Here is a 19006-nt window from a genome sequence, read left to right as displayed (position 1 = left end):
GACACTCTCTGGTCCATCTGCCCCAGCAGAACAGTGGAGCAGGAGCCAGACACTGAGTTTTAGGTCTAGCTATGCAACCAGGAGCAAGTCATCTTTCCTCCCTGGGTTTTACTTTCCTAATCGTTTACACTAGAGTGATGCCTAGTCCTGTCCAGAATAAGAATATGTGGGGTACTTTAAAAGGGCAGATATTCATGAAATACCACCAGTTCTAATAATGCTAATAGATACGCTGATATTAATAACTATCCTAGGAAGATAAAAAGTAGGTAGGAAAAAAATAACTTACCCTTTTGCAAGGTTGACTTTGTGAGTCAGCAGTGAGCCACACTGAGGCCTTAGTGTGAAAACTCTGCTGACTAAGGTTCTAGTTATATTAGCTGAACTTTCAAGTGGCATTCAGAAATAGAGAATGAGATGATAGTGTTCCAGTATGTTTACAGTATTGTATTATTCCCAATGTTGTTCATACCAGGCAACTGAGATTTGAAGCCAGAGAAGAATTTGTTTAGGTGACCATTTAACTTAGAGGCTGGGGCATACTTAGTTCTAGATATTATCTAAGCCAGCAAGTCTCAGGATTTTATACACACTTATACATAAGTTTGTATGTGTCTATGCAAGTTCTTTCATGAAACAAAATGCATTTCTTACTGTGAGTTTAAAAGCGTCTGGCTTAAGCTAAGCTATATGATTGAACCTTAATAATGTAATCTCAGTTTTCATTTGGAAGCAGAGTTTATTTGGCAAGAGATACATGGAACAACATAGTATGAAGCAAATTCATACACCAGGCAGATTCAGGCTTAACCCTCCTATAATGGAAAACTAGAAAAGGCTTGAAAAAGAATATACCCATTTAGATTTGCTTTTCATTTTAGTATGAAGATTGTAATGCTTCCTACAAAAGACCAGAAAACTCAAATAATCAGTCTGCCTCTGTCTTTTGTTTAACTCACTTTATTTTCATACTGTGTACTATGATTGTCAGTGACAAGGAAACAATTTGATTCCTAAAAAAGATGTTTAGTATTGATGTTAAGTATACAATTTAGAGAATTTCAATTCTTTTGAAAATTAGTAATACAGACATGGCAAAGGTGATGAAGTTTAGTGAATGCTGGACAGGTTTTTGTCCTTTAGAGCAGCAGCCCCCAGCCTTTTGGCACCAGGGACCAGTTTCATGGAAGACAATTTTTCCATGGACTGGTGGGGTGGGGGAGATGGAGCTCAGGTAGTGATGCCAACAAGCGATGGGCAGGGATGAAGCTTCCCTTGGCCTGCCAGTCACCTCCTATTGTGCCCATCTCCCGACCCCCCTGCCGAGTTTCATGGAAAACAATTTTTCGATGAGTCGATGGGTGGACAGGGGTGGGGGAGGGTGCAGTGGGGCTCTATAGCCCAGTCCTTAACAGGCAATGGACTGGTACCAGTCCACAGCCCAGGGATTGGGCACTGCAGCTTTAGAGAGTACACTTGAGGTGGTCTGACTTAAAAATAATATGAGTTTTCCTAAGCAGCCTGGTAGACCAGCCAGGTTTGAATATGGCCTTAGTTAGGGTAAGAGGATGTGGTCATTTTCTTCAGAACAAAAAGGAAGGGCTTCACTTCAACTTCAGGCCGTGTCAGGCTTGTCTTTCAAGGAACAAGTTACAATGTGGTTTTGATTGCATAGTGACAAACAACTTGGTAAGGTTACGAAAGAGGGCCATTGAAAAATATCTATTATTTGTCCAGCTTGAACTACTATTCCAAGCACAGCCAGTAACTAATTTGTCACAGTCGCTAATGTGATATTTAAAATACAGAATAATCTGGTCACTGGTGGATTGCCACTGTGCTGATGTAAACTCAGCTGATCTGTTTACTCCAGTATCAGTAGTTGGGTAAAAGAGCTTACATTGCCATCTTGTGTCCTTCCCCATCTGCACCCCACCCCTTCTGTCTCAGTAAATTCCCAAGGATTATTGTTTAATATGGTAAAGAAAAAAAGATGGTTTACCATAACAAGGGCAGCAGTAGAGCCCTCCACCCCTAAACTGGGTATAAGAGCACAGGCCTTGAAGTTAGGAAGACCTGGACTCAAATCTCTTCTCTATCATTTATTAACACCTTGATCTTAAGCAAGCTCCATAACCTCTCTCTAAGTTTCAGTTAAGTCATTTCTGAAATGGAAAATAATATTGCCTACTTTATGTAAACATTTTATGAAGTTTTTAAAGATTTTAATGAGATAATATAAGTAAAGCACTTACCTCTATTCCTGGCTATCTGAGTTCATTCTTGCTGCTATAACAAAATACCTTAGGATGGGATAATTTATAAATATAGAAATTGATTTCTCATAGCTCTAGAGGCTAAGAAGTCCAAAATCAAGGCACCAGAAGATTGAGTGTCTGGTGTGGGCTTGCTTTCTTCTTCCAAGATGGAGCCTTGTTGCTGCATCTTCACGTGGCACAGGGGGCAGAAGAGATGGAAGGGACGAATTCAATTCCTCAAGCCCTTTTATAAGGCACTAATCCCATCTACAAGGGTGGAGCCCTCATGGCCTAATCACCTAATCATTTCATAAAGGCTCAAACTCTAAATGCTGTTACATTGGGAAGTAAGTTGCAACATGAATTTTGGAGGAACACAAATATTCAAGCCACAGCACTGGCTTTCAATAAATGTTTGTTGTTGCTATTTTTATTATATTTATCATAATATAAAGTAATGTTATTTTAATTGAAATTCATTTCCTTGTTTGCTGCAAATATTCTTTAGGGCCATGCTTGCTTTCTGAGCTCTGTGTTCTGTGTGCCCCCTATGCCTATTTTACTGAGGGCATGTAGTGGACAGAGACATAAATTCATGACTTTTTGTGACTTGCAACATCTGCAGTCTTATATTCTGGTTACATTCTCATGTTTTTCTTTTCATGATAAAAAGCATTAATAATATAAAAAGCGTGTTATGTATGTACTTGGAGCTGCCATATACATAACCTGGATATCATCATTGACTAAACATTGTAATACTCATAAAAGATTTGTTTGAAAGTTTTATCAACACAAGTAGTGAGCGGAATTAAAAGTGTAATTTATTGAATTTTTTAGATTTTTAAGAAATCTAATAATAGATTCATGTTGTTTTCTCTTTAACAGATGGGCTTAGGTCATGAGCAAGGATTTGGAGCCCCCTGTTTAAAATGCAAAGAAAAATGTGAAGGATTTGAACTGCACTTCTGGAGGTATGTTTTTAAAAACTATAACTACATTAGTAATTTACACTTTTTGGCAATACTTCTTCAGACAGTGGAGATACCTTTTAAGTCCTCCGGCATGGTTGCTAAGATGCAGATCTATTATTTTCTTTTTAAAGAAATGAATAGAAAGCAAAGCTGTCTGTCTTCCTATGATTAAGTTTGAGTGAATTGGACCATCATAACTATATTTAGAGTTGTCTGATTTATTTGCTGTCTTTCAGATTTCCTGTTAAGTCTAGAATACTGAGTATATCTTTCTGAGTGGTAAACAAATTTGTGGTAATCTTCCAGGACTGTTTAATAATTTAGTTTTTATTCTTAAAAATTGGTAACATCACATCTCATATCTGTATTTTCAACAAACAATAAATATGAATGCTGAATTGATTATTCACATCCTAGTTGTCAGGAAATGAAGTTGAATGTATATGTCTTTAAAAATATTCAGCTGTAAATTTACTACTGGAAAACTTAGAAATACTTGAATTTTTTTAAAAGCAAAAAAATAATTTATTGTAGTGGCTTGGTTTGAATGAAGTCTATATATGCGAGACAAGTGTTAGTGGATCAAAAATATGAATTTTATGTACACCTTATTTATGTGTTATTTTAAAAGTAATATTGTATATTGCATAATCTAAAATGGTATTTGAAGCCTATGCTTATGAATAACATAAATGTTCTTAATCAGTGGCTGTCAAGTCCATAACGGTAGTTCACAAGTCTGCTCAAAGTTAGAATCAGCATATTTTTGTTAGAAGAAATAAATAAAGATAATCAACTATACAATTTTAGTATGGCAGCTGCCTTGTTAGAATCTCATTTGAGAACCACGTCTATACTACAGATTTCCACAGGAAACTTAAATAATTCCATCAGCCATTGGGGGGCGTGTAAAGTATAAATTAAAGGAGAATATAAGTGAATAAAATTTGGGATGTTAGACTCTTTTGAAAGCTATCTTATTTAACAAGTTTAAAAAAAAAAAGGCAATTGTTTAAAGTAGTGAAGGCAAAGGAAACCTTCCAGAAATAATGATACAGTTCTTTATTTTTAGGGAGCTAAAATTTTCCAGGTAGTTTTTTACAAGACTGAAATAGGTATTCTTTGTGCTACCTTTTCAAGGGACATAGCATTTAGGCAATATGTCTGTCATGTTCTAATAAGGTAAAATCTCTGAACACAAAATAGTTTTCATGGATTAGAATATTTTACCTCTTAATGTGCCTACCAATTTCAGTCATGGCTACCAGTTGACTTTGCAGAAGGCTGCACTGCCCTCTGCTGGATGTAGTTTTTGCCTTCTAGTTTTAAGATAACACAGGTTGAGCAGCCCCAATTCAAAAATCTGAAATTCTAAATGCTGCAAAATCTGAAACTTTTTGAGAACCAACGTGACTCCATAAATGGAAAATTCCACACATGTGACCATTTGATGAGGGCTTACAGTTAAAATACAGTGAAAACTTTATTTCCCACATAAAATTATTTAAAATATTGCATAAAATTACCTTCAGGTTGTGTGTATAAGGTGTATATGAAACATAAATGAATTTTGTGTTTATATTTGGGTCCCATGCCCAAGATATCTCATCATGTTTATGCAAATATCCCAAAATTCAAAAAAAGATCTGATACACTTCTGATCCCAAGCAATTTAGACAAGGGATACTCAATCTGTATTCTTTTTAGTTCAGCTATGCAATTGCCAGAAACTTCTGGTGAGATTTTTAAAGCTCCTTCCTAAGAGATATGACCTTTTTTCTGAAGCAGAAGGTTAGTTTTGATCTATATTGTTTTCCTATTTCAGATCTCTTTAATCTGATATTTTCAGATAGAAATATGTCAGACAAGAGCAGACCTCCATAGCATGAAAATCACCTTTTTATTTGAGTTTTATCACACACACTCATTTAATCAACTGTGCATAATCTGAGAACCTAAGAGCCATAAAAGTCTAAGACTTTGGATATTGCCTCTAATCTAGCTGGGATTGATAACAGCCTTTTCAGATGGTATTTCTTAGTAGTTTTGTCATCTTCTTGGCATGAGTCCAAACACATTTCTTTCTTAGTTAGAATTCTTGATAATTCCCTTTTTCACCATAACTGGAAGACCCGGGGTAGGTACCTTTGACCTACAGATGCAGCCATTTTTCAGAAGTATTTGAAGTAAAATATTCTAGACAAGTTGCCCCGAGTGTAACAAAGATTCCAGGTCTAGTCTAAGGCCACAGAACTTTTGTGCTTGAGGTGAACTTGGGGTCCCAGGACCCTGCTCACTTAGCCTCCTTCTCCATTTTCATGGTGCTCCTTAATTTAGGACCCTGAGGGCTTCATGGTGCACATTTCAAAAATCAGAGTAAAATTATTCTCCGTCTCTTTACCAGTCTGGCCTTCCACATGACCGCAAGAATGGTCTTTTGAAAATGGATATTATTACTTCCTCTTTACTTCAGTACCCTTAGTGCTTTTCCACTGGACTTAATCCTTTAGGCAAGGTCTTTGGCCCTTACAGTTAAACCTCAACACCTGGCCTCTGCTTGCTTTTCCAGCCTTTCCCACTTCCCTTCCAATTACCCTGTGCTCCAGAAATTTCTGTGCCATATTGCATCTATTTTCTGCCTGGAAAAACACTACCTCCTAGCACTAGGAAGCAAAAGGTCTCAGCTCAAGCACTACCTCTGACAAATCTTCCTTGTCCACTGTATTAGTCTACTCAGGCTGCCATTAAAAAGTACCATAGACTTGGTACCTTAAATAGAAATTTATTTTCTCACACTTCTAGAGGCTGGAAAGTCCAAGATAAGGTGCCAAAATGGTTGGTTTCTAGAGAGGGCTCACTTCCTAGCTTGCAGACAGCAGCCGTCTCACCATATGTTCACATGGCCCTGCCTTGGTACATGTGTGTGAAGAGAAAGAGAAGGAGAGATTTCTTTTCCTCTTTTTATAAGGTCACCAATTCTATTAGATTGTGACCCTCCCCTTTTGACCTCTTTTAGCCTTAATTTTGTCCTAAAAGCCCCAAATAAAGTCACATTAGGAGTTAGAGCTTCAGCATATGAATCTGGGAGGACAAATTCACTCCATAATCCCTTCCTCTGCTTCTACATACTGCCAACTTAAGTGAGGGATCATTTTCTCTTTTATTACATTGCACACTTGCAAGAAGCTAAGAAATAAATACCTAGACCTCACTCTTCTCCAACATGCTGGTTTCCTGCTGGTGCCTCCCACTGCCCCAGTGCTGGTATCCTTAGGGGTCAGCCTCCTGGGGCATAGAAGAGTACTGAAGCACGGAGAATGGATCTGGAGAGGTGAATGGAAGGTGATCAAGGTGTGTCACCACAGTTGCAGAAAGCTAAAAATGAATTCTTAGACTTAGGGAATTTAGAGTGGAACTTGTAACTTACCTAGTTAAACCTCATTTTATAAATCAAAGAACTAAAACCCAAGAAAGTTAAAAAGACTTGTTTGAGTCCATAAAAAATATAATTTATGAATGATTTCTATGTGTCACACACTGGTAAGCACTTGTGACAGTTTTTTATTGCTGCATAACAAATTACTACAAATTTACCAGGTTAAAAATGATGCATATTAATTAACTCGACATCCATCTATTTATTCTTTAGGTTAGAAGTCTGGAGGAGGGGAGTTAGCTTAGCCAGATTCTCTGCTTAGCATCTCAAAAGGCTGAGATCAAGGCATTGGCCAGGCTAGATTCTTATCTGTAAGCTCTGGGGAAGAATCTGCTTTCAAGATCATTCTTGTTGGTAGAATTCAGTTCCTGTGGTTGGAGGAAAGAGTTCTCTGTTTCCTTGCTGGCTATCAGCTGGGAGCTGCTCTCAACTCCTAGAAGCCCCTCAAATTCCTTGATATACAGCTCTTTCCATCTTCAAAACCATCAGCAGTGCTTAGAATCTTTCCTGAACCTCAGATCTCTCTGACTTTCTCTTCTGCTGCCAGCCAGAGAGAATTCATTGCTTTTTAAGGGTTCATGTGATTAGATTAGGCATACCTGGAAAATCTCCCATGTCCCGTATAAAATAACAATCATGGGAGTAACACCAGGGGCCAAAGGTCATGGGGCATCTTACAATGCTCTTACCATAGCACTTTATGAACCTGATTGTGCCTAAACCTCCTGGCTGTCTTCTCTGCGGTGTGATTGTTGTGACACAGGTGTCCTTGTGGACAATGGTGTCCTTTAACTGTGAGCTCTCTCCTTCTTCAGAATGCCAATGATTACAAGACTAGAGGAAAATAAAAGGTTGAGGAAGCCTGATACCTACCCAATAAGAGCTACTGTCTGCTGGGCATACTTTCAAGTAGTAATTAGAGATAAAAAGTTATTATGAAATATATGACACAAACCCAAGGTTTCAAGAAGTGTATAGCCAACTATTTCATATTGAGGATATAGTTAATATTGCAACCATAGATCATTTATCATATTAAGTAATAGAATTATTGGTTTGCCTTACCTTTGTTAAATCCTTTGAATAAAACAGTTGCATTTTATTAAAAAAAGTTACTTAATAATAACATGCATCTGTTCAGAATTTCTGATTGATTTAGAGCTGGCTGAAAACTAAAAATTCCTCACCATAAATGGATTAATATTTGTGTTGAATTTTATAACAGAGGCCCATGCGTAAGTCCACGTATGTATATCCCTGTTATAAAAGGGCAGCTTCCAGCTCTTTTAAATTATGGTTTGTAGCAGTGCCATGGCCATGCCTTTAAATCACTGTGAATGGTGGCAGCATGTCAAAGCACTCCCGTTTCTACTACTTGCCTTGGAAAAATAATGATTTTCACAAATAGTAATACAAAAAATTTTCTCTTTTGGGAGAATGAGGTATAGTTTTTTAATAAGCTTTCAGATTGAAACTGTAAATTTATATATTTTTTGAGGCAATGCATTTGGCAATTTTGTTCTCTCTCTCTCAGATTTAACTCAAGAACTCTGAAGTTGTAAAGTTTTGAATACACAGTTTTGATTTGCCATGCATATTAATGTTTGCGTATGTATGTGTTAATGGTGCTAAACTTTTTTTTGTATAAATGACTTATTATTATAAATAACTCCCCTTTCCCTACACCTTAGAGCTTCCCAGTCTACCAGTTCACCTTTGAATCTTTTTTAAAAAAGTAATAAAGAAGACTTTTAAAAATAATATGATTCTGAATCTCCTCTCCCTCCTTTTGTCCCTGCATAACTTTCATTGACATTCCATGGAGAGTCTGGGAAGAACTGCTCTATAGGACAGTTTAGAAAATTAAGAGATTTGACAACTGCATTAAATATAGGAACTGATTTATATACTTGTGAAAAACTACCCTCAAATTGGTATAGCACAAATAAATCTAGAAAGCATAAACTGTTTGCATATATCATCAAAAGTTACTCGTGAATCATCTGAGGAAAGATGATACCCACACCTCACAAAGATAGGCCTTGCGTGTGGGTACTGTGCTCACCCATGCCCTGTTTCTGTTTTTGTTTTAGGTTTGCAAATTTTTAAAAGACTTTCATTTTCTTAAGGATAGAATCTGAGTTATTTTAGGCTGAAATGAAATATGTGATAAACATCCACTCATTCTCAGGCCACCTCTTGAATACCAAGGTAATGGTGGTATCCTTTTCTTCCCCAATTCCTCAACAAGGTTTTCCTTGTAATAAATTTATTGGATAGCTTCCAGATGACTTTAAATGTTCTTTAAAGGTATTTTTAAAAGTAAATTTTTCTAATTTAAATATGGAGATTCAAATATAAAGCACTGTAGAACTCCAAGAAAAAAGATGTTTAAATGTTTTTAAACTAGATGGTGGTAATAGCACAGAATTCCATGATAGATAGCTCTTGGCACCTGGTACTGATTTTATAGTTTCTTTCGTGCCTCATGGTTTGTAGCTGACCCTTTTCATTGTAGCAATAGAGCTTCAGGGTAGGGTATCTGGAAGGGATGTGGTCATTCCAGCTGCTTCTGTGATGACAGCTCTAGCTGAAAGAACCATCCCACCCTTCTTGAGTCATATTCTTATCAAGTCCTCTGTTAACCACAATTCACCACGCTGGAGTGAGGATACAGATGAGGCTTTTAATATAGTCGTGATTTTTTAAATTATAATGAATCAATCATAGGTTTTTCCCTACTTAGAAAACTGATGATTGGGCATAGTTTTTAGCTACTTCTTTTTTCCTCACCACTGCTGCTATTAGTGTGTTGTTTTAACCTGGTTTTACTTGCTTAATAAAGGTATGTTGGGTGATCGAAGGGGTGGATAGGAAAACAGAGGTTTCCTCAGAATGTGAATCCTTCCAACAGTGTCCAAGACAAATAATAAAAAAAAATAGATAGCTCTTATATTATTAGTTAATATAACTCTTTATATGTAACATTTTCATAATAAGTATATTTAACCATGCTACAGCTCACCATAGTTTGGGCTTTAGAAACCAGCAGGCTTTATTTCAGTTATTGGATCTTTTACTATTTGTCTTTCAAGTTCTAAAATCTGACCCTCCTTCTGTTGTGGTATACATGTTGTACTGGTGTGGAACTGGATCATAAATAGTTCCAAAGAAGTTCAGTGCCCATTACCTAGCCCTGATACTTTAGGCATCACTTTGCTGATTATTAGGATGCATGCTGTAGTTCACGGTCATATGAGGATCTATTTAGCTGTATTAAGAACTAAATTCCTACTCCATTTTTTCTCCCCTCAGGAAGATATAATTTTAAACTTGATCCAAGAACAATGTGTGATAGTCTTATAAATAATTACGTTGTTTTTGTTAACCAAAGAACAAAAATTAAGAACATAATGTAGTAAGATAATATGCTCCTTTCCACTAGATGGGAGTATGAGATAACCAGACGTTGGAAAGAATCTTTTATAGCTGAACTAGAATATGCAAATTCTTCAACAAGTTCTTACCAAATAAAGATTTCTGACCAGTGTGCACAAGGAAAGTAGTTTGCCTCTCCACCCCGTATCTCTCTGTCTCTTTCTCTCTGGGAATGTACAAGTCAAATTCTCATGTTTTAGTTTGCTTACTGAAAATAGTGTTTTAAGAAAACTCAGAATACAAAAATCTATAATTCATAATTTATTATTTGGCAAAGAGATTCATTTGGGTTTTTAGTTGTTTGGTTTTTGTTTCTGATGTAGAGAAGAAGTCCCATGATGTATATTAGTTTTAAATCTAGAACTTAGGAAATTCTTCTTGATGCTACTACATTGCATTTCTGTGTGATGAGTCATACATCTGTGAATAAAAACAGTTTATTTTTTTTCTTTCTGATGAATTCTTATAATTTCTATTTCTTGATTTTTCACACTACTCTGATTAGTACCATCAAATTAGAATTGGTGATAGCAAGGTTGCTTTCTTTCTTCAGATCTTAGAATTAATAAATATGATGTATGCTGAGTGTTGAGTTTTTTGTTCCCAGAAACTCTTTCTAGAATCCTTTGTTTCTCTTCTATTGATGAAATTACTAAGCAAAATCATAAGAGGTGTTGAAATGTATTAATGCTTTTTCTGCATTTAATGAGAAGCAAACATTTACTTCATGAGTTTCTGTTGTTATCTTTATTTTCCTTCCTTGTACTTTAGGCTTATTCTGCCTTTTTCCTAACTTTGTGACTTGAAAGCTTAGTAATTTTTATTCTTTCCTTTATTCTAATTTGAGCATTTAAGCTATAAATTTCTTTCTTTAGTTATGTAGATATTTTAACATGTATACTTAGTCTAACAGCATCTAAAATTACTTGATATGTTTAGTTTCTTCCTGAGCAATGTAAGTATCTTAGAATGTTTTTTAAAATGCTTAGATTTAAAATGCTATGGTTGCCCTGTATTTTAGTTCCAGTGTACATTTTCAACACCACAAAGTTTCCATACTTCTCTGTCTTCCTCTGTCACTTTGTCTAGTTTCTGTTCCTCTGCCAGACTATTCTGAGTCCTCACTTCTTCCCTCTACACCTTGCTCAGGAGGCAAAGGTGATCTGTCCAACTCATATACATTATATATCATTCCCTAACTGCCACATTTACATTTTCTACCAGGCTACAATTTTTAACACTACATCCGAATATCCTACAATCTACATGTCTCACAGGCATTTCAGATTTATCAATAGTTTAGTTTTGGATACTTTTATCAACTTTCCCCACCCCATACCTCAAATTTGCTCCTCATTTGTATTTACTATATTAATAAATTACATTCCTTCTCACCAATTTACTCATCCCCAAAAGCTGGTTTTATTTTTTTGAGAGACTGAGCCTTCCCTTCACCATCACTACATCGAAATCAGCCACACAGTTTAGTCCGTTTTATGTTCAGTGAGATTTCATATTTGTTCCTTTCTGTTCACCTCCACTGTCAAATATTCTAGTATTTGTCTAGTTCAAGCCATGACACATGTTACCTGAACCACAATAATAACCATTCAAGATGTAAATTCCAATTATACAGTAGCTACAGTATCCCTGTTACTTAGAACCATGCCATTGCAAACTGGATGCACAATTAGCATGTTAACTGATTTTCCTACTTCCAATTATGTTCCACCCCAATCCATTCTCCACATGGCAAATATTGCAGTATTTAAAATTATAACTATGTGGTGGCTCACACCCATAATCCCAGTGACTTGGGAGGCTGAGGTAGGAAGATCACTTGAGTCCAGGAGTTCAAGACCAGCACAGTGAACATAGTGAGACCCCAACCCTAAAATAATAACAAAAAGTTAACCAGGCATGGTGGCGTGCACCTGTAGTCCTAGCTACTCGGGAGGCTAAGGTGGGATCATTTGAGCCCAGGAGTTTTAGGCAGCAGTGAGCCATGATCATGCCACTGCACTCTAGCCTGGGTGACAGAGTAAGACCCTGTCTCTAAAATAAAATAAAATTATAGATTTGATCATGTTATTCCACTATCTAAAAGCCTTCAGTGCCCCCTGAATGCTTTTATAATGAAGACCGGATTCTTTAATGTATCCTGTAAGTCCCTGCATGACCTCATGCCTGCCTACCTTTCCAGCCTTGTCACCATCTCATTTCCTCACCTCACTGCAGTCATACTGGCCTTCTTTGGTTTTGGGACCTAAGGAGACAATCTCTTTCCTAATTCAGGACCACCACAGGTACTCCTCTTTCTACCCAGAATGTTGGAAGGCTTTTCCTTTCTTTCACCCCTCCTCAAATACACACTCATATACACAATTCACACCTATGGTTTACACATCATCTAGATCGGTCTCAACATAAATGTCACTTTCTTATGGAGTCCTTTCCTCACCAGTTCCAAGTTTTATTTAATTAATTATACCCTCTCAAGTGACCCTATACTTTTCTTTCCTATTACAAATGCAATTAAAAGAGTGTATGTGTGTGTGTATGATCATTTAATGTCTGTATGATCATTTAATATCTGTGTCTGTATGATCATTTAACACAAGACAGTAAGCTCTAGAAATCAGAGACTGGTTCCATTATTCTCTTTTTTTTAAACCACAATTTTACCACAATGTACCTAGTATCGGGTACATTGCTTGGCACATGGGCACTGATGTATGTTGAATGAATGGATGTCTGACTATGTACCAGACCAGAGTGGGGAAGAGAGCAGTGTTCTTGAACTATAAGAAACACCATGATGGCATAGACTTCATCTATCTGTGTTTTAGCACACAGTAGGTGGTGAACAAGTATTTAAAGCAACCCAAGAAGGGAAGGAAAGAGAAGGGAGAAAGAAGGGGAAATGAATGGAGGGCAAAAGAAATGGAAAAAAAGTGAGAAAGGCTATAAACCTAGATCAAGATTATAGTCTTTGATGGGTAAAGTTGTATCAATCTCCCTATCTCTCACTTAAAAAAAAACTTGGGTAATGAGATTCATTCCATGAAATGTTAACATGGAATAAAATATGAAACCTCTTGCTTAAATAGCAAAACTGCATATAGTTTTTTTTGTGATTTTATTTAATTTATTTTTATTTTTATTTATTTTTTATTTGGTGAGAGCATAAGGAATACTAGATAAGGTTACACTCAGACATGCCCCTTTGACCATGCACTTTTTAATCACAACCTAACTTTTCAAAACCTTATAAAACAAAGTATGTTTTTATGTTTCCTTCTATTTAAATTTATGGATACTTATTCCCCCTCCAATAAAAGGACTTGCCTTTGCATACCATTATATAGAATACGTGTTAAAATATTTTATGAACTATAAATGTATGAACATAATTAGTGATTAGATGTAATTTATCATTTCTTACATATTTCCAAAATTACAGAAAAATATGTCGTAACTGCAAGTGCGGCCAAGAAGAACATGATATCCTCTTGAGCAATGAAGAGGATCGAAAAGTGGGGAAACTTTTTGAAGACACCAAGTATACCACCCTGATTGCAAAACTAAAATCAGATGGAATTCCCATGTATAAACGCAATGTTATGATACTGACCAATCCAGTTGCTGCCAAGAAGAATGTCTCCATCAATACAGTTACCTATGAATGGGCTCCTCCTGTCCAGAATCAGGCTTTGGTAAATAATAGTGAGAGGATAGTTCCTTCTGAAGTTTCTGTACTATCTATTTAGGTCAATTCCTTTAGTGACCTGCTCAACCTCACATACCCTGGATCTATTTTTTTTTTATCCAAGGTTCTCATTACTTTAACTTTTAACTCCTATTACATTCCTTTGAAAATATTAAATAAGACTAAATACCTCATAAACTTTTTTCTGACTACCTAGATATAGTTACCTTTTTGAGGGAGTGGTCTAACATTCTTAATAATTAGATGAAAATCAGATGTTTTGTATCAGTTTAGTAGCTCTTCTGGCTTAGTCTTAAGAAGATTTGTCTTAAAATGGTAAAGAATAGAATTTCTGCCATTTTTTAGAACTGAAAAAAAAATGTCCAGCTTTATATTTCTTTTACTACATAAGGCAAAACAAATGCGGCCTTGTATCAAGCTCCTTGCACTTTTATAACACTAAGTGAAACATTTGGAAATCATTTAAGAAGATTAAGTCATTAAAGTGAATCTTGTGATGATATCATTTTCATATGATAAAAATGCTGTTAATCCATAGAGCATTCTAAACATGTCTACCTAAAATTGTGTTCTTTTTCGATTGTACATTTGTTTATTTGGCTCAAGTAAACAGTGGTAAATCAAATCTTTTTACAAACGGAAAAACAAAATTTAATTTCATAAAGAAAAATATGTTTATTTTTACCTAACTAAATGTATTTAGTGTACCATTTTTAATGTGTTAACATCTCAAGATATTTATACTATGAGGACGAGTTGCTATTATTGGATAAAACCTACTTCTTTCTTAAGTAACTTGCTTCTGGTGTGTATTACAAACTATCGCACTGCCTGATGGCCAAGGTCCCTCCCAGTTAACATTGGTCTCCTTGCGGTGCAGGCCAGGCAGTACATGCAAATGCTGCCCAAGGAAAAGCAGCCAGTGGCAGGCTCAGAAGGGGCGCAGTACCGGAAGAAGCAGCTGGCGAAGCAGCTCCCTGCACATGACCAAGATCCTTCAAAGTGCCATGAGTTGTCCCCCAAAGAGGTGAAGGAAATGGAGCAATTTGTGAAGAAATATAAGAACGAGGCTCTGGGAGTAGGAGACGTCAAACTTCCCTGTGAGTTGGATGCTCGAGGCCCCAATCAAATGTACATCCCTGGCGGAGACAGAAGCACCTCAGCAGCGGTGGGGGCCATGGAGGACAAAACTGCCGAGCATAAAAAAACTCAGTATGTAAGTAGAGTGGTCACACTGTTGGCCAGATTTGTATATTTTACAGGTTCTTTCCCTTTCCTTGAACTTTTCTGGGGGCCATTCCTCTGTTTCCAAAAGGGAATAGATAAGAGAAATAAATTGAATTAATCTTCAGTTTAGACTTGCCTTACGGAGTCATTATGTTGAAACTTCTGTCCAAAGCCAAATTTTCTGCTTTTCTGTTTTCAAGGATAATTGTGAGCTTTATGTATAGGCAGTAGTTGGCATTGGCATGGTGCTCAAATAGAGCATTTTAATCTAGAATCTGTTTCTAGACATAATTTTGGTGTTAATTCCTTATATCTTCCCATAAATAAGAATAATATATGCTTAGGTTAATTCAGTTTTGCTTATGAGACATACCTAAAATTCAAACTTAAATTTATGTGAATATATAGTCAAGCTTGTTTTTCTTAAAGTCTCTTCTAGAGAGAGAAATTGAAGTCTTTTGCTAATGACTTGAAGATAGAAGACGATAATGACACAGATGAACAAAGCATAAGAACTAAACTTGCTATAATACATTTCTCCTAGATCCAATAAGCACATCAACCAATAAGGCTTAGTCCTGAAAAAAAAGAATATTAATAAGCTCTAAGGTAATCATTTTTGAGAGAACCTACTTAAAATTGAGGTGAAAATTACTATTTTCCTTTTCCCATAAGTGACTTTGATTCAGGAAACAGTGCCCTATTACTACAGATAGGATGAATGAAATAGGTTTGAGCAGCCTAGAGAAAGCTAAGAGATTCCATTTCATAGGATTGTCAATACTTTATTATCTATAGTGACAAATTAGTAAAAATTAGTAATTTCTGTAGAAATTGTTTCTCTTAAAAATTGTTTCTCTGTATTTCTACTGAAGCCAATGATAAATGGAAGTCTTCTGATGACTAGATTGTTTGGGGTGGCTTTCCTTTCAGTCCTGCTATTGCTGCAAAATGAGTATGAAGGAAGGCGATCCAGCCATCTATGCTGAAAGGGCTGGCTATGATAAACTGTGGCACCCAGCTTGTTTCGTCTGCAGCACCTGCTATGAACTCCTGGTCGACATGATTTATTTCTGGAAGGATGAGAAGCTGTACTGTGGCAGACATTACTGTGACAGTGAGAAACCCCGATGTGCTGGCTGTGATGAGGTATGTTCTCCAGGGCCACCCGCATGGAGGTGTCCTCTTGTACCCCAATATGGTCCTTTACCCAGAGGGCAACAGGAATTAATCAAACAGCAATTGCTTTATTTATATCCATTGAGTTTAATAAAAGAAACTTTTGATATCATTCATTCTGAGTGTCTGTGTTAATTGTGTTGGCTAATGAAAGGCTATCGAGAAACGTAAAATATTAATTTGGACTAAACTAAATGATGACATAAGTTCAAGCTTTAGGTTATGATTTGCAGACTTTAAACCCCAAGAAAGCATGTTGATATACTTGTAGATGATTAGCTTTTCATCTATAGCAAAAAGGAAAATACGTAATTCATCTTTTTTATCTTCTTCCCAGCTGATATTCAGCAATGAGTATACCCAGGCAGAAAACCAGAATTGGCACCTGAAACACTTCTGCTGCTTTGACTGTGACAACATCCTAGCTGGGGAAATATACGTGATGGTCAATGACAAACCTGTCTGCAAGCCCTGCTACGTGAAGAATCATGCTGTGGTGAGACACATTCTAAGGATGCAGTTGCCTCAATCTGCTTTACATCTTGAGTTTATGCCTCTCTTTAAACTGCTTAGAAATGGGAAACAGAAAGCACTTCTTAAGTAGAAAGTGTGTGATTCCTTCCATATGGTGTTCAGATCCAGGCATTTCAAAAACAGTACATGCATTGACTATGAGCCACCCCAAGATTTCTACCTGTGCAGATTACAGTATAGATTATAGGTATTGATAATAAAATCCTAAAAAAAATTGCTAAAAAATTGCTTAATAGGAATGAGATTGATTTATTCTCATGGTTACAGACCAGACTCCATTTAAATAAAGGTTTCTAGAGATTCTTCATATTTTTTTTTTTTTAGCTCTATATGAATGTGTGTGGTTTCTGTTCATGTTACTGGCCCACCCACTGGGACTTTGATTTTGCTACCCGGAAATTATATGGTGCCTATTTCTTAAGCCCTCATTGAGTTGATTTAGTATAGAAAATTTGAAACCTTCATATTTAGATTTATTTTGTGGGCCAAACATTCAAGTATTTAATGTGAGAGTTTATTTTTCCTTACATCTACAGTGCTCATACAGAGCTGCTATTTCATAGTGACCAAGAGATAAGTAATGCAGATAAAGGGTAAAAAGTTGACTATATATGGTAAGGTTTATAAGCCAGGAGTATCAGAAAGATAGACTTTTACTTCTTTTTATGAAAGAAAACACATAACTATTTAAAGGTCCTCTGAGCGCTCAAGTAAAGGAGACTCCTGGCTAAGGAATAAAATTACATATTTATGTGGTTCCAGGAGGGTGGTACTATGAAGATAAGGTAAAAAGTTTTAATATCAATGCCAATTTTAACAGCCTTTATCCATTGCCCCAGGTACATTCATTCATTTTCTGTCAACACTGCCTCATCAATATATCTCAGTTCCTCATATTAATAGTTACAACTACTCTATTTCAGACCTTTATTTCTTGTCATTTTGATTGTTGCAGTGGCCTCAAATTTGCTGCAATTCTTCATGTTGCTCAAAAGCCACCTTCCATAATGATGGAAGATGATCTTTCTAAAATGCAAGTCACTAAGCCTTTGTTTAATAGATGTCCCTTCTTGCTTCTCCTGTCACTTCTACTAGTAATCCAACCCAAATCATACATTTCTACAACATATTACCTGCATCTTCTAGTTTATACACTGTTCTTGGTCTTTTGCTCACTTGTATCAGTTTGTCTGATACGCCCTCCAGTCCCTGTTTACCTGATGATGCCTGCACACTTTCCTCCAGACTCAGTTTAGGCCTAGCTTTTTTCAGAGCACCTCTCCTGATTCCCTGTCTCCAGGAACCACCCCTTTCTCTCCGGCTGGCTGTGCTCTCCATGTTCCCATTGGGGGGGGGGGTGTGTGTGTTAATATCACTCATCTGTCTTCTCCCCACTAGACTATAAGAGCAATTGGAAGGTAGAGTTTATCTTATTTTCATATCTTCAGTGTCTATACTTAGAAACTATTTGAATGACTGACTTTTATTCCTGGTGTTTCTTCATTTGCTTTGTGGTCGCCATGGACCTTTCTTTTACCTGGAGACAAGTTAAATCACCATGTGGCCTGATACATTATTTAGCTAAAAATGCCTTCTGTGAATATTGTTGCAACAGCTTCTTTGGAAAGAAGAAAATGTTGCAACATTTTCTTTGGAGGTTGTGTGACCTTGGTCTTAAGGACTAGAAAGTAAACTTGATGTGGGCAGGGATTTTTTGTCTGCTTTTTCTGCTCTATTCCCAAAACTAAGACAACATAGTAGGTACCCAATAAATATTTATTAAATAAAAGTTTAAGCAGATGAAATTGCTTTATTTTGCTATTATAAGCTTCTCTCTATTACATTGTATCTAATCAGTGGTTGGGAATAACCACAGCTAAGATTTTTTAAAATAAAAACTTCTAAATTATTTATTATAGTTTTCTAATATGGCATCATTTCTTGTAGACAGTTTACTTTCTCAGTAAGATATACCACTGGCCTTTGTCTAATATTAAAATAAGCATATCTATCCATTGCTTCAACAAACTCCAGCTAACAGCAAAGAGAGCTCCCCATGCAGCATGTTATTAATCCATTATGTAAAATTTTGAAAATTATCCAGTTCAGGGCATTGATCTGCTTAGATCTTTTAATCTTGAAAAAAAAGAGAGAATAGAAATTACTTTTAGACCTAAAGCCAAGTGCTCAACTACAAACAAGGCACTTCTGAGAAAAAATTTACCCAGAA

At 36.3% G+C, this 19006-nt stretch overlaps 1 protein-coding gene across 1 annotated transcript in view; it reads left to right on the top strand.

Annotated features, from left to right (window-relative positions):
- TES (testin LIM domain protein) overlaps window positions 1-19006 on the top strand; it is a 47344-nt gene that overhangs the window by 18800 nt on the left and 9538 nt on the right. Inside the window, exons 2-6 of the mRNA XM_045564309.1 lie at window positions 3147-3232; window positions 13570-13822; window positions 14717-15052; window positions 15997-16212; window positions 16580-16738. Coding sequence (XP_045420265.1) covers window positions 3147-3232; window positions 13570-13822; window positions 14717-15052; window positions 15997-16212; window positions 16580-16738 — 1050 coding nt within the window. The remainder of the gene's footprint in view (window positions 1-3146; window positions 3233-13569; window positions 13823-14716; window positions 15053-15996; window positions 16213-16579; window positions 16739-19006) is intronic.

The sequence above is a fragment of the Lemur catta genome, chromosome 11, assembly GCF_020740605.2.
Source record: "Lemur catta isolate mLemCat1 chromosome 11, mLemCat1.pri, whole genome shotgun sequence".
NCBI classification, from domain to species: domain Eukaryota; kingdom Metazoa; phylum Chordata; class Mammalia; order Primates; family Lemuridae; genus Lemur; species Lemur catta.
Note: the sequence above shows the minus strand (reverse complement) of the source record. Positions and strands in the feature narration are given on the sequence as shown.